The sequence below is a fragment of the Lactuca saligna genome, chromosome 5, assembly GCF_052625555.1.
Source record: "Lactuca saligna cultivar CGN05327 chromosome 5, ASM5262555v1, whole genome shotgun sequence".
NCBI classification, from domain to species: domain Eukaryota; kingdom Viridiplantae; phylum Streptophyta; class Magnoliopsida; order Asterales; family Asteraceae; genus Lactuca; species Lactuca saligna.
The window spans coordinates 167179963-167195739 of record NC_136421.1 but is presented as its reverse complement, the minus strand read 5'-3'; the positions used below and the strand labels follow the sequence as shown (position 1 = coordinate 167195739).

Here is a 15777-nt window from a genome sequence, read left to right as displayed (position 1 = left end):
TGGACTATTTCTGTAAAATAAATAAATAAAAATAAAAATAAAACCTTAAACCTATAAAAAGAAGAAACCTATTAGATAAATCCTGACAGCTATGGACTTTGTTACTATTCCTTAGGACAAATCCTTAGGAATAAATATAGAAGAAACCTATTGACACGTATCAAGGAGGAATCCTTGAACTAGTAGTGTTAGGGGTGAGCACGTTGCGGTTCGATGTGGTTATTAGCTAAAACATCACCACTAACCGCAAATGCGGTTAATCCATTTTCAAAACCGTTTTGTGCGGTTATATTTGCGGTGCGGTTAGGCAGGTTATTTTTGCGGTGCGATTTTTTTTTTGTTGCGGTTATTAACCGCATGGATTTGGTGCAGTTATTTTGTGTGCTTTTTAACCATATTTTAGAGCTCAAACGGTTTTAAGAGTTCAAACCTATTACTTATAATAATAATAATAATAATAATAATAATAATAATAATAATAATAATAATAATAATAATAACATAAGGTATATGACAATTAACTTAAATCACAAACAACTAATTTCTTAAAAACATCAAATCAATCGTAATTAATAATAAATATCTTAAAATTGTCTAATTTTATAATTTTTCAAAGTTAAACATAACAAAAAACTAATACTTTTGTCTTCTAGTATTTTATCCATCTTTCATCCATAAAACTTGTCTTATTTTAATATTTAATATATTAATAATTAATAATAATAAAGTGTATATAATATATGCGGTGCGGTGCGGTTTTTGAAAACTAATAACAGCAACGCACCGCAAATTTGCGGTTTTTGAAAAGCAGAAAACCTTACCATTGGTTTTTATTGCGGTTGCAGTTTATCGGTTACGATTTATGCGGATTTTGTGGTTAATTTTAGTTGCGGTGCGGTTTTTGCTCACCCCTAACTGTACTATTAGCATAAATGGCCCTTAGGGAAGATCCTTAAGAATAAAAGAAGATAATGGGGAATGAGAAATTGAGTTAATTTTTTTTATGAATAAACATATTGATTATAATACTGTGTGTTGAAAACCCTATGTACTCACCAGGTTTCTCACCATAACTCACTTAGTTTATTGTATCATTGGTAACGATATTAAAGATACATTATGCTGAGAGATTCAAGAAATATTAGGCCACTAGTTTAATTACTGTAAGGCTTGTAATATTTCGTTATGCTTATATTTCTGTATTGACGATGACATCCTAATGTTTTAATATAGATAAATGACATTTCTTTAGAAATGCTTTGATAATACCATCATCATCATGTTTTTTGGGAACAAATTCTGAAATATTAATCTTTAAAATGGATACTCTAATTTTAAAAATAAGCATAAACAAATTGGTCTTTTCTGACCGTGAAAATGGAGATGTCACAATGTATATTTTGTGGGTTTTTGAAATAGTTAGTAATCAAAGGTGAAAACTCTCTCTCTCAACAAAAATGAAGATTTCTTCTGCCATCAAGTCGCCAACATTATCCACTTTGCTACTTCGCAAGAGATAGCAACGAAATCACCTTCCACCTGCTGCCACCATCTCTGTTGCCGAAAATCCGACATTGCTGGTGTTTCGATCGACGGTCCAATCTTCTTGCAAACAGCCCTATCAAAGTGTTGGTCGAATGGGTTGAGACCATGGGCTTAATGTCGCGGGTCGACCCATCGGTGTTTTGGAGTGTTGTCCAAGATACGCGTTATATGGAAAGTTTCCTAATTCTTTGTTTAGGAATTGTAATCCAATATGAATTCTAGATCTATATATGTATGCGTTGATCATGTATAGAGGAAAGTCAATTGTTAGAGTTTTGTGATACTGAATTTCTCTAATACAATCAAAGTGTTAGTTTGGTTGATATAATCCTTTAATTGGTATCAGAGTCACAACCTCTTGCTCCCGATCAATTGATTTTTTTCAAGCCGGCAAAAGCTTTTCTTCTTATGCAAAATTGTTGCTTTTCCTCCAAGTATTTAATACCCCAATTATTTAATAATTGTCTCCTGGATCAAGAACACATTTTGAAAAAAAAAAAAAAACAATTGATGTCTTGTGGTCCAATTAAAGAAAAAGCATCTGGTCCTATTGGTCGTCGTTTCCAATTTCTTAATTGGAATCATTATTTTATTGCTCATCCGTTGAAGAAGGTGTGTGGTTTGTTGTTGATTATTCATGGCAGGAGATGGAGCGAATCTACCCGTGAAGGAGGCACACTCAATCTCGTTTCAATTTCCGCAGTTGACGCCATTAAACTACACGATATGGAACATGCGTATGAAAGTTTTACTCGGCATTCACGGCGTGTGGGACGTGGTTGATCCGGGTTCAACGGATGCAAAGAGAAACAATATCGTGATGGGATTATTGTTTCAATCAATACCGGAAGATTTAATCTTGCAAATCGGGAATCTCGCCACTGCCAAGGAGATGTGGGATGCAATCAAATCTCGGAACATGGGTGCGGATCGAGTGAAGGAAGCACGTTTGCAAACATTGACTTCGGAATTCGAAAGTTTGAAGATGAAAGATACGAGCACTATTGACGATTTCTCTTCAAAACTATCGGGACTTGCGACCGTTTCAGCGACACTTGGTGGAACAATCTCGCAAGAGAAGTTGGTGAAGAAATTTCTTATGAGTCTTCCTAGTCGATTCATTCACATCGTAGCAGCACTCGAGCAAGTTTTGGATTTAAAAACCATTACTTTTGAAGATGTAGTTGGGCGGCTGAAAGCTTACGAGGAACGGACTAAAGAAATCGGCAAAGCATTCGATTCCGGTGAAAAGCTACTTTATGCCAAGACCGATAACTCAAATCGAAACGAAGACTCAAGCCGTGGGAGAGGACGTGGTGCATACCGTGGGGGACGAGGCCGAGGACGTGGTTGTGGTCGAGATAACACCCAAAACCACGATCAAAGGGACTCATCAAAGAATCGTGATGATCAAAGACGAAAAGGCAAAAATCATGAACAAAGAGACCTATCAAAAATTCAGTGTTACCGGTGTGATAAGTTTGGACACTTTGTTTCGCGATGCCCGGAACGTAATAGGAAACATGAAGCAAATCTCAACGATGCCCGAGAGGAGGTCGATCACGAAGAAGGAACATTTTTTATGATGCAAGAAGAGACAATCTTCCTAAATGAAGACAAATACATTCCACCCAAAGAAGAGGCAAATCAAGAAGTCGACGATATGTGGTACCTCGACAATGGGGCAAGTAATCACATGACCGGGAAGTACTCATATTTTTCGGAGTTGAATAAACGGATAACCGGAAGAGTAAGATTTTGAGATGGCTCGTGTGTTCGAATTGAAGGAAAAGGATCAATTTTGTTCGAAGGAAAAAACGGTGAGCAAAAAGTTATGAAAGATATCTACTATATTCCCTCTCTTCGTAGCAATGTCATAAGTCTTGGCCAAACGACACTATCCGGTTGTGACATTAGAATGCATGGTGATTACTTGACAATGAAAGATCGGAATGGAAGGTTGCTAATGAAGGTTCCACGTAGTGAAAATCGTCTTTATAAAACACGACTTAAAGTTGGAAAACCCCAATGTTTGTAAGCAAAGATCGATGATGAGTCTTGGTTATGGCATGCACGACTAGGCCATATCAACTTTGGTGCGGTGAATATGATGCACAAGTTGACTAATGGAGTTCCAATTTTGAAACATCAAGAAGAAGTTTGCGAAATTTGCGTGATAGGCAAACAAAACAAACACACATTCCCGAAGACAACCAATTATAAGTCTAATAATATTCTCGAGATGTTACATGGAGATATTTGCGGGCCTATTGATCCTCCCACGATGGCCGGTAACGTTTATATTTTGGTGCTAATTGACGATTTTTCTAGATACATGTGGTCTTTTTTGTTAAAACACAAAAACTACGCAGTGGATGTAATTAAAAATTTTAAAAAGTCCATTGAACATAGGATCGGGAAGGCTGTAAAGACGTTCCACACAGATAGAGGGGGAGAGTTTACTTCAAACGATTTTAATCGTTTTTGGAGCGAAGAAGGTGTTGCAAGAATGTTAACGGCTCCGTACTCACCCCAACAAAACGGCATAGTAGAACGACATCCGGACGCTAATCGAGATGACACGATGTCTTATGAAAGCAAAAGAAGTTCCAAATCAGTTTTGGGGAGAAGTCGTTCGACATGCAACTTATATTATAAATCGTATCCCTACGAGAGCGTTAGTAGGAGTCACGCCTTATGAAAAACTCTATGGTCAAAAACCGAATCTTGAAGATCTAAAGGTGTTCGGATGCGTTGGGTATGAAAGGATTGTTTCGAAACATCTAAAGAAACTTGACGATAGATCGAGGCCATTGGTTTATTTTGGAACAGAACCGGGTTCAGGAGGTGCTCGTTTATTTAACCCATATGAAAATAAAATTATTATAAGCAACAATGTAACTTATGATGAAAAGTTGTCATGGAAATGGAAAAAGGAAATTGAAAAAGGTACGAGAACAAAAACAGTTGAAAAAGAAAATGATTCTGGAACTTTCAAAATTGCTTGGGCCACTTTGATAAATCCGCCACATAATGGGCCTCACCAGCCCAATACCAATGCCACCCCATCTCCGCAACATTTTAATGAAAGCCCATCAGTAGCACCGAGCCCAGCAGCCCCGAGCCCAACAGTGGACAGCGCAATCTCGACAGAACCTGATACGGACAACAGCGATCACGAGTCCGACGGCAATAACGAGTTCGAGAATAACCCGGTACGTCGTTCTAATCGTGTTTCCGTTTTGCCAATTCACCTCAATGATTATGAGCTTAACATGAACGAATTAATGTTATCGTTTGACGAGGAACCAAGTACTTTAAAAGAAGCCATTGTGAAACCCGAATGGCTTAAGGCAATGAAAGACGAGATCGAGTCAATTGAAAGGAATAAAACTTGGAAGTTGGTGTCTCTTCCCAAGAATGTTAAACCCATCGTATTAAAGTGGGTATATAAAATCAAAAGAAATGCGTACGGATCAATTTCTAGGTACAAAGCGCGACTCGTAGCAAAAGGCTATGTACAAGAACACGGGATTGATTTTGATGAAGTTTTCGCAGCGGTAGCCCGACTCGAGATGATTCGTTTATTGATCGCTCTTGCGGTCGGGAAGGGATGGAAAATTTATCATTTGGATGTAAAGACGGCCTTCTTGCATGGTGAATTAAAAGAAGAAGTGTACGTACAACAACCCGAAGGTTTTGAGAAAAAAGGAGAAGAAGAAAAAGTTTACAAGTTAGCGAAAGCTTTATATGGCCTAAGACAAGCACCAAGGGCGTGGAACATTAAACTTGATGGCATCTTACGAGGAATGGGTTTTAAGCGATGTTTGCAAGAAACGGCGGTTTATAAAAAGGCTTCAAAAGGAGAATATATCATTGTGGCAGTGTACGTAGATGACTTATTCGTAACGGGAACGTGTCATGAAATAACAAGCCAATTCAAAAACATGATGTCGTCAAAGTTTGAAATGTCAGATCTTGGCTTGTTGACTTATTACTTGGGCATTGAGGTTTCTCAAGAAAAGGGTTGTGTCACTATAAAGCAAGAGGGATATGCAATGAAAATTTTAAAAGAAGCCGGGATGGAAGAATGCAATGCCACTCAATGTCCAATGGAACCGGGACTAAAATTATCGAAAGCCGAGAATGAACAAGAAGTTGAAGCCACTAATTACAGAAGGATAGTTGGATGCTTACGCTACCTCCTTCACACTCGTCCAAACTTATCTTACTCGGTCGGGGTAGTAAGTCGTTATATGCAAAGTCCGAGAGAATCTCATGCGCGCGCGATCAAGCAAATTCTTCGTTACCTTTGTGGTACAATTTCGCTTGGAATTAAATATGAAAAGTGTGATGAGTTGAAACTTTTGGGTTATAGTGATAGTAGTCATAATGTAGACATGGATGATGGTCGGAGTACTACTGGTCACATTTTCTTTCTTGGTAAATCCCCTATTACGTGGTGTTCGCAAAAGCAAGAAATCGTTGCTTTATCTTCGTGTGAAGCCGAGTTCATGGCAGCTACTTCAGCAGCATGCCAAGCAATTTGGCTAAGGGAGTTGCTCGCGGAGGTGACCGGATTAGAGAAACAAAAGGTGTTGATTCGTATAGATAACAAGTTGGCAATCGCGTTGTCTAAAAATCCGGTGTTTCACGGGAGGAGCAAACATATTCACACTCGTTTCCACTTCATTCGAGAGCATGTGGAAAACGAGCAAGTTGAAGTTGAACACGTGGCGGGAAAAGAACAAGTTGAAATGGTGTTTCCATTTCATTCGAGAGCATGTGGAAAACGAGCAAGTTGAAGTTGAACACGTGGCGGGAAAAGAACAAGTAGCCACCAAGTCGCCAACATTATTCACTTTGCTACTTCGCAAGAGATAGCAACGAAATCACCTTCCACCTGCTGCCACCATCTCTGTTGCCGAAAATCCGACATTGCAGGTGTTTCGATCGACGGTCCAATCTTCTTGCAAACACCCCTATCAAAGATCTCTACTGTTCGAAGGTTTGATATCTTTTACTATTTTGATGCCCTACCGTTGATCTGTTATTGCACCATGCCATAGGTTTTGTTGTTTGTATGCTATAACAGTTTAGGATCAGAAATAGCAACCTAATTCGACTTATGGTGCATATAAGTGTTTTTATTTATATAATGTCCAATGATGATGATTATGTGTTTCTTGACATGAAATGCTTTATTTATTTGCAAACCGTAAACCAACTGTTTGTTAATATCTATGTAAATTTGCATTGCTTGATGGCTCATGGCTCATGTAATTGATAGATAAATCCATTTTTAATGCAATTTTAGCATGAAAGTTAGTCTCCTATACCCTTTTATTAATTTAATGCAATTTTAGCTTTAACTGAAATTGCAACAACAAATTGCGTATCATTTATGGGCTTCTTTTGTGTAATTGCAACAAAAGTTTAATAACTATGGTTGCAGAGGAAGATAGTCGAGAGCTCTCTTGTAATGGTTGACAAATGGAATTGTTGTCTTTTTCTTGTAATTTGGTTGATCGATATGTTCTAATATGTTGTTATTCTGGAGTTAATTTTCGTTTATGTTTTCTTATATGTTTCTTCAATTTTATACTTGCTTTGAATAAAATATTTGAGAAGCTGTTCCGTGGCATTCTTCATTTCAGTTAGAGATAATTTTTAGCCCTTAGATGGGTAGCTTCATCACATTTGTGTTCATACGAATTGTTTTAGCTTTGGTACATTAAAAAGATCATTGTTTCATTAAAACAGCAGGGCCTAACTTAAGTTTCCATAATTTATCTTTTTATGTGGTAATAACTTTAAAACTAATAATAAGCCATTTAAACTCACAACTATTTAATTTGTTATTTTTTTCATTTCAATATATACTTTATATTAAAAAAAAAAAATCGTTGCATAGAAATAAAATGCTATTGCATCAATAGTTAACTAATAATACTGTTTAAATATTATCAACATGAATGCAACTTGGTAGCCCCTATGTTTATCCAATACTTAAACATGAACAACCAAACAAGATACTATCTGTAACAACAATTATTAAGAAAAATGAGTTAATTTAAGCATTAAGAAATTGTGTGATTAAAAGGCTTCAACAGCTAGATACTCATAAGAAACAAGTCTATAAGCATTTATTTGTACAAATGGATAATGACATTTTCTATACTAATAGAAACAGATATTCTGGAACTAACAACTGCTACTTCCATTTCTCTCAAGATTGTGGATCCATAAATGGCTAAATAACTCCCAATCCCTTCCTGACTAATGATATAATAACAGTAATTAAGAAGAATTACCTAGAGGTTAAAAGTTGGAAATCCTTTTTTTTTTTTTTTTTTTGTTTACATTTTTCCACCACCGGAACTGCTGCAAGCTTGATTTGGAACAACACCATTCCCGCCAAAATCACCATCTAAGCTCATTTGTTGGACTTCTTGAGGAGATAAGATCTTGATGCAGCGTACACAGTTGACAAATTCTCTGAAAATGCATATATGGGAAAATCCAAATTGTTATTGTTAATATATTAGACTAATAGTATATGATATATATTAAGTAGAGTGGACTTACTCCCAAGGATCATCCCCAACAAGGAGAACATCATTCTCATGATCAACATAAACAAGTTTCCACCCAATTCTTTGTCTATCCTCCAGTTGACCCTCAATACCAAATCTTCTAGCCAGGTCTTGTTTAAGATCATAATACCCTGAATATGCGCTAATATCAATTGATCTTCCAACTGCTCCTCTCTTGTACACCTACACCGATCCAAATAACAGTTTTATATTTTAACTCCCAACACATGCCTAAAAAGTTAAACATCAAACCTTGGTATACGTCCGCATTCTCTGAAACGGTTGTGGAGGTGGGGCCCACACGCCACCATTCAATAACCCGCCATCATTAATAGTCGAATCAATGGAGTTAAAAGTGATATCAGGAACACCAAACGACTGAGAAACCATGGAAGACGAAAGCTCAGGTTGAGTATCTTTCGCAGGGTTTTCATAGCTTGAAATCATACCACCTCCCCCTGAACTCATATTATTTTGAAAATCTTTCATTCCTTTCGTAATCAAAGGCTCAGGAATCATGGACGCCATTTCCACCCCAAATGGGATATCTGGTATCGAATCATTTTGAACTTCACCATCTTGAATCGTATCTCTAAATGGCAATGCCTGTGAAGAATTGAATGATATTTGATTTTGTGAAAGGCAAACTGAAGTTGCTGATGATGAACTGTCTAAATAATCCATTTGGGGCCCACCAAGATTGTGTAAATACGTCTGTGGAGCTAAAAATCCTTGGTTTTGAACCTTGGAAACATCCACTGAAGGTTTCACATCCGGCTTTTGCTGTAATTTACCAAAATTGCCATTCCCTGATATCATTTCCAATCCACTTGTGTTCATTCCAGAACCACTGTTCATAATCGGCACCACCATGGAGTTGTTCGTTGAAGGCGATGTGGAGCACGACGGAATGTCATCACTGATTCCGATTCCGGTTCCATTCAATAAACTGCTGCCATTTGTCGCAAGGTGATTCGTCGGCCCTGTGACTTTTGTTTGCTGAGAAAGATGAGAAAATCGAAAATTATGTTCGTTGCTATTATTATTGTTATTTCTCATTGTTTGTTGAGGTAGTGACGCGATTGGTGCTTGCGGGGGTATTTCGGTCATTTGGTTGGTTGGAATCGGCCTCGGAAAGCTTTGATCGTGTTGTGCTAAAAGCGATTGTTGCTGTTGATGAAGCTTCTGGAGAAGTTGAATCTGATTTTCCGGCATCTTTTGACTAATTTGTTGATCGGGAAACTGGTTGTTTTTCTGTTGACTTTGGTTGACCACCACCACAGCCGCCGCCGTTGCCGCCGCCATCTGTTGCTGTTGAAAGTTTTGTTGGTGAAGAACATTTTGAGACTGAATTTGGGTTTGATTGATTGGATTTTGTCTAGTGGTTTGTTGGGTGAGGTCGATGAACTGTGGTGGCTGCACCATCATGGTGGGGGCGGGTTGGGGTGGCTTTTGGTGGTTGAATTGTAGGTTGTTTTGAGTGAGTATTTGCGACTGTTGCAAACCTAACTGTCGCGAAAGATCTTGTCCATTATAGTTTTGGAGAACAGATCCTGTTAATGGGTTTAAGTAGTTGGGTTGGACTTGGATTTGGTTATTTTGTTGCATGTTCATCCATTGAACTAAGCTTAATCCAGGATCCTTCATGGACATATCTTCACCAATCCATGGCATTGTTCTTTTGTATATGTTGTCAAGATCCAAGGATTCATCACCTGTCAACAAAACGAAAGGAATCAGATTGCTTCTAGAATGTTCCATTCCATTCCATTAGACAAACTAAACAAAAGGAAAATGTATGACATGGCGATTGTATTTGTACCTAACATCCCTTGTCGTGAGCGCTTCGGTTGATAAAATGGTGTTGTGGGGCAGATGAAAAACGGAGCGGTAACCGGTTCGATTTCCCAAACGGAAACCCGGTTTCGTCTTTCCCCTGCAGTCGCCTCATCCCAACCAACCTTCACTCAAAAATTAAAATGGTAAATTAATTATAAATTTATAATGTTAAGTGTTAAGTGTTAAGTGTTAGCCATTTTATTTAATAATTGAAAATATAAATTACCTGTAAGTTACGCCATTGAGAATTTTTCCATCTAACACCATCGAGATCACTGATGCCTGTAATTGTTCCCATATATCTTCGTGTTCCGGACTCTTCTGTTTCAAACATCATCCGGAATCGCATTCCGAGAGAGATTTGATTACTGCAGACGGATTTGTAGTACTTGGCTAACGGAATCACGAATTCCGACGGACTTGCCCTGGTTTACAAGATGAATGAAATGATAAAGCTGGGAGGATGAGGGCATTTTAGTCTTTTGTTTTAATCACATGAGTGATGAATCACGAATAGCAACCTACTTTCTTTGATTTGTTCATCATAGCATAGTGCTTTGAAAAATGAGTGAATCTCATAAAAGACCTTATATTTTGTGTTTTTTCCTGAAAAAGACCTTGTATTTTTTTTTCATTTTTACAGATCTGGCCCATTTTAGTCATAAAAAAAAAATTGTAAAATGTGAGGGGTTTTTCAAGAAAAACTAAAAAAGTTGAGGGTTTTTTCGGAAAAAAATACAAAGTTGAGGGCTTTTTAGGAAAAAATGAAAAAAATACAAGGTCTTTCAAGGCCAAAAATAAATTTGAGGTTTAATCCGGAAAAAAACACAAAATATAAGGTTTTATATGAGATTAACCCTTGAAAAGTTTACCAATGTCATTGAAATACAAAGCAGTTTTCACTTCCATAAATAATAATTTTTCAAAGTAAGAAAAAACAAAAAGTTCCATACTTTAATACAAAGAAGTAAAAGTAGGATGCTATAATGAATAAATAAATAAATGAAAGTATGTTGCTATTTCTTACATTATCGACTTAATTAATTACCTTGGATTATAAAAAACAGTGAAAGGACTATTGTTTGCAGCTGCATGAGCAGCAGCAGCCAAGATTCCAATATGCATACTATCACTTGACAAAACTGAGGATGATAAATTGGCTGGTTGTCTGTTAGCTCTTCTAATACCCAATAAAAGCTGTTGCTTTTCATCCCTGTTCATAAATATATATATTATTATATAACACATGAAAAATAAATAAAGTTTTGATATGGTAAATTGGTAATGCCATTATTACCTTATAAACAAGACCGAATCTCCTGCAAAAAGCCTCTTCCCACTAACAAAAAGACTCCAACCAGTTGTTAGCAAGTGTCGTTTCGGTTGCCCTGTATTTCAAAAAATTATTTCTTTCAAAAAAAATATATTTATTTTTTTTAAGTTTTTGATTTTAAAATTTGCTTACCACGATAGATATGACGAAATGTCCATACATTGTCGTGTAAATCCCTGGCCACAAGTTCTTGTGCAGGTGGTTGCATTGAAAAATCCTACAAAAACAATAAAGAAATATTACTTGTTATTCCATAAACCATAAAATATTTTATATTTTCATCAATTAACAAAAAAATAATAATAATAAATTTACTCACAAGAGGTGGAAAGATTTTTTCAGCTGCTCTACGAGGAACAGAAAATCCTCCATGAGTACTTGTATCACTTGCTGTTAAAGTTTTACAAAAAAACTCAGTTTGTGGCTTGTGTGCTTTCATTAAAAGATCCGACCTCAATAACGCTTCTTTATCAAACTGCAAATAATTGTAAATATTAAATAATTATATATTTTATTTCATTTGTGCCAAGTGAATAACAAATGTTAAAGTCATGGAAGATCATACTGAAGGAACTGGCTGGAGGGTCATCTGAGCATATACTTCATCTGTTTCTGTATCAGCCTGAAAATTAAATTTTTTTTGGAGTTAATTATATAAATAAATAAAATATATATTTTTTTTTTTTTTGTTTCAAAAACAATTTGTATTTGACTTACATGCAATGTGACATTATGAAGGATGCATAGCAATTTTGACTGAAGATTTGGATAATTTGGAATTTGTGCATCCACATCTTTCTTCATAGATGCAGCAACCTGAAAACTCGTATTATAAGTTATAACGAATTATTATTGATAAAAATTACATATATTTTAGTAAATTAAAATTAGGTTCATTACAAGAAATAACAATCTACTTTCATTGATTTGTTTAGTATATAACTATAATCAAAATCGTTAATAATCTTGTACATAGAGGGCAATTAGGTAATTGAGCTTGAAGATTTATTTTGAGAAGGAAGGGCCCACAAGAAAGCATATCATATGGTATTTAAGTATTTATTAAATTTTTGCATCATAAAAAGACAAAAAGAAATCAAATCTTTAATTAGTTGAACTTGTGGTAATAAAGAGAAGTTGCAGAGAAGAAAGTTCCATCTCACCAACCATAAGCATACCATGTGCATCTAGCAGATCCACCATTAATTTCATTTATTCTTTTATACCCTTTTGTAATAATAGAATTTTATTTATTTATATGAGAATATAAGTTTCCTTTATCCTTTACAAACGGGAAAAAAAAAAAAATTACATTTACATAGCCATCATTTTCCTATTCTTAACAGAGAAATTCAACATCGATTTTTTTTTTGTTTACAAAGTGTTGTCATTTTCAGATTTTCTCAAATACTTAATTATCCAAAATACTTTATCCATACATACAGCATTTAATATGAAAATAAATATATAAATAAATAAACAAACTCTTACTTTCCTTAAACTTGACATGTTTTTTTTATGGGTGTAACTTAAGATACTTTTACAAGGCAAGTTTGTTACTACCTTTTTTGGAAGTAAATCGAGCTTGAAGAACAAAAAAAAATATTGAAACATGATATATCATAAGTAAATAATAAATACCTTTTTAGAAGATGATATTGTAAACTTTTACTACTTTTATTATTCCTTAGTACAAACAAATATTCTTTTTTCCTGAAATAATATTCATTTTGATTTTTTGCAAACGCCATTACCAACAACCCACTGTACAATGATTCCAGAATTGATATCGATCTCGTTTTCCTCTTTTTCTTATGCATTTATTAGTTGTAAATTCAACTGTTCTAACCAAAATGCTAGTGCTCTATCACTATCCTCTGAAACACAAATTTTATAGCAACTTATCCATTAATGTCTAATTTATGGTCTGTAAAGTTTCCAAGAAAGTACTGCTTGGAGTAGTTGTACGTCAAGCATCAATGGTTGTACAATTTCTAGATTTGTGAATGGGTACCAATGGAAGAATTTTCTTCTAAGAAAACTTTATCAAATTTGCTAACTTGAACGAAAATGATGGAAACCTAGGAATTTGTTCGAGTATTGGTTCATGTTAGTCTACATAGGGCGCATGATAGCAAAAGTTTAGGAAAGCGAAAATGAAAATGAAAACTGAAACCTGTTCGCTGTGGCCTTGTGGGAAATAGACGACGTGGGTCCCAGCCGCCGGTAAATTGACCAGAGGTCCGGCGCAGGCTTGCCATAGCTCCGGATTTATTAACCGATTCTTCTCTCCAACTATTTCGAAAATACGAAAGTAAATAAAAGAAATTACGATTGAAAAGGAACTTTAGTACATTTTTTAATCTATAAAGTTTAATAAAAAAATCCAATCGGTCGGAGATTTAGAAAATTTCCGGAGAAAGGAATTGAAATCGCTATGAAGGTCCGATAAATTAGAAGAAAAATCATTCAAGTGAAACTAGAATTTCCAGCAAACTTTATGTAATGGAAAAGTATTTAAGATGAGAAAGAGGATATTGAGCTGACCTTCGCCGGGATTCGTCGTAGTTAAAGAGGATCCGGAACTGTTTGCTGGTGTTTTCATTGCTAGTTGAAATAAAATCGCCGGCTGACGTAGTCTTATAATTAATGTCCGGAGAGTCCCACCGCTAGAGATCCATCGGAGCTTAGGTTTACTATCAATCAAATCCGAAAGATGTTTGACTATACAGGCTTGTTATTCCAGCTGCGAAAACTGCTCTTCGGAGAAAACGCCTAAAATCGGATGACCGGCGGTGGTAGCCGACGTAACACGCCGGAAACAGAAAAACCAATAGACAAACCTAATATTAAAAAACACAAAGTTGCCGGAAAAGGTGGATGGGGGACAAGATGAAGACCGGAGACGCTTTAATAAAGGAGAGTTTGCCAAGTATTGCAGGGACCAAATGCTGCACCTTTGCCCCCTCCCCTATATCTCTCTCTTCGATCAATATCTATCTCTCTCTATAAAACTTTGTATGTATATATATATATCTGAATCTCTCTCTAAAAGTTTTTGTATGAATATGTCTGATTCTCTCTTTCTCTCTCTTTCTTTCTCTTTCTTCTCTTCTGTGTCTGAAAGCAATCTTTCTCTCTCTGCTCAATGGGGAGACTCGCCAAAGAAAGGGAAAGGGCTCTCAAGGTTGACCAGACGGGGTTATTTCTGTAATTTTATATTTCTTTTTTAAATATTTAATACATTCATCTACTTCATTAACTACTTCATTAACACACTAGGTTAATAATATTAGCAAAATCCAATATTTGCGGATTTTATTTTGGATGTTATTATATACAGTTCATTTTCTATATGAAAAGCCAAACATAAAAATACAGGTACAACAAGAATTTAGGGGTATATATAAAATTAGCCTTTTATTTTCTATCCTCGAATTATAATATGTAACTAATCAATAAATTGTTACAAAATTGGCAATCCATTTATATATATTTGAAACTTCTTTAAAAGATTTAACTAAAGGCTTTATTAGTATTTAATTTATATAAAATCAAATAATATGTAACATGTTATTTGTTAGATATTGACATGGTTTGTATGTTGAGGTGAAACTTGAAATGAAGCTCTAGCTCTACTAGCAAAATATGTAATCATATAAATAGCTAAACTTCTAGATAAAATTGACAATGTTATGGTTGTACTCAAAATCTTTTCGATCTTTGTTTGCAGATCAACGATTATGAGCCACATTTGATCAAATAATCAAATGAACGACCGACGGATCTCAATAAACATTAGTTTTGGTCATCCAAGATTTCTTTGCAATAATGTACAACACAATCAATTTATTGGTCATGTATTCAAATTTTGGTGTAGTAACTCTTTTTCATCTTAAGTTCTTCATATCAATAAGGGGAGGAGGGAGGAGAGATTGCCAAAAAAAATGAGGGGAGAGGCCGGTTCAGGTTTCTTGTGTGAGTCACCTAAAATCCTTAGAGAATCCATAAGATAATTTTTTTTAGAACTTTCTCATGATTTAACTGAAAGTGAACAAACTTAATTTAATTTGCACAATACGATAGTTTTGCAAGTTACTTGATTATGGGACCCTTGTATAATTGTTTGATTTTAACTGATAGAAAACTTATTATGAATATGTATTTGCATTAATAGAAGGGATTTGTGGAAAGTCTTTTAATGCATTAACCAATTAAGGGGTTGTTAGACAAGGGTTTAACCAGGTCCGGTCAGACGTTTACATTTGACTCGGTCCGCTCAAGGTGTTTGATGTGAGTATCTTGTACCTCTGACCCATTCTAAGAGCTTTGACTTGGTCCTGAATTAAAAGAGTTTTGAACGCGTCTCTTGTGTGTGTTTCAAATTTTTTACATTTGCCTTCTCCGTTGAACCCATTGTCATCGCTTTTTACATTGTCTTCGTTATCTAGCTTCTTCCTCCAT

General features: G+C 35.5%; 2 protein-coding genes and 1 long non-coding RNA gene across 3 annotated transcripts; 2 read left to right on the top strand and 1 right to left on the bottom strand.

The window, feature by feature from the left end:
- The first annotated feature begins 2182 nt into the window (after positions 1-2182).
- LOC145045933 (uncharacterized) lies at positions 2183-3307 on the top strand. Its single transcript, XM_078994222.1, has one exon. The coding sequence runs from the start codon at positions 2183-2185 to the stop codon at positions 3305-3307; it is 1125 nt and encodes a 374-aa protein (XP_078850348.1).
- Positions 3308-7596: 4289 nt separating this feature from the next.
- Positions 7597-14440, bottom strand: LOC144997206 (auxin response factor 19-like). The gene is made up of 13 exons (XM_078957056.1): positions 13861-14440; positions 13490-13608; positions 12031-12129; positions 11879-11935; positions 11633-11788; positions 11446-11530; positions 11278-11368; positions 11029-11193; positions 10207-10405; positions 9964-10102; positions 8394-9856; positions 8134-8324; positions 7597-8043 (listed from the first exon to the last, which is right to left on the bottom strand). The coding sequence occupies exons 1-13, from the start codon at positions 13916-13918 to the stop codon at positions 7905-7907; spliced, it is 2961 nt and encodes a 986-aa protein (XP_078813182.1). The 5' UTR covers positions 13919-14440; the 3' UTR covers positions 7597-7904.
- On the top strand, positions 14413-15206 carry LOC144997208 (uncharacterized). The gene is made up of 2 exons (XR_013659731.1): positions 14413-14523; positions 15047-15206. It is a non-coding gene; the product is annotated as an uncharacterized LOC144997208 (long non-coding RNA).
- Positions 15207-15777: the final 571 nt, after the last annotated feature.

Excerpts from the sequence above, each read along its gene's own strand:
- LOC145045933 (XM_078994222.1), top strand. The coding sequence starts at position 2,183 with ATGGCAGGAGATGGAGCGAATCTACCCGTGAAGGAGGCACACTCAATC.
- LOC144997206 (XM_078957056.1), bottom strand. The coding sequence starts at position 13,918 with ATGAAAACACCAGCAAACAGTTCCGGATCCTCTTTAACTACGACGAAT. Across the intron at positions 10,406-11,028 it reads ACTGTTTTTTATAATCCAAG|GGCAAGTCCGTCGGAATTCG; the intron begins GTAATTAATTAA and ends CTTGTAAACCAG. Across the intron at positions 8,325-8,393 it reads GAATGCGGACGTATACCAAG|GTGTACAAGAGAGGAGCAGT; the intron begins GTTTGATGTTTA and ends GGATCGGTGTAG.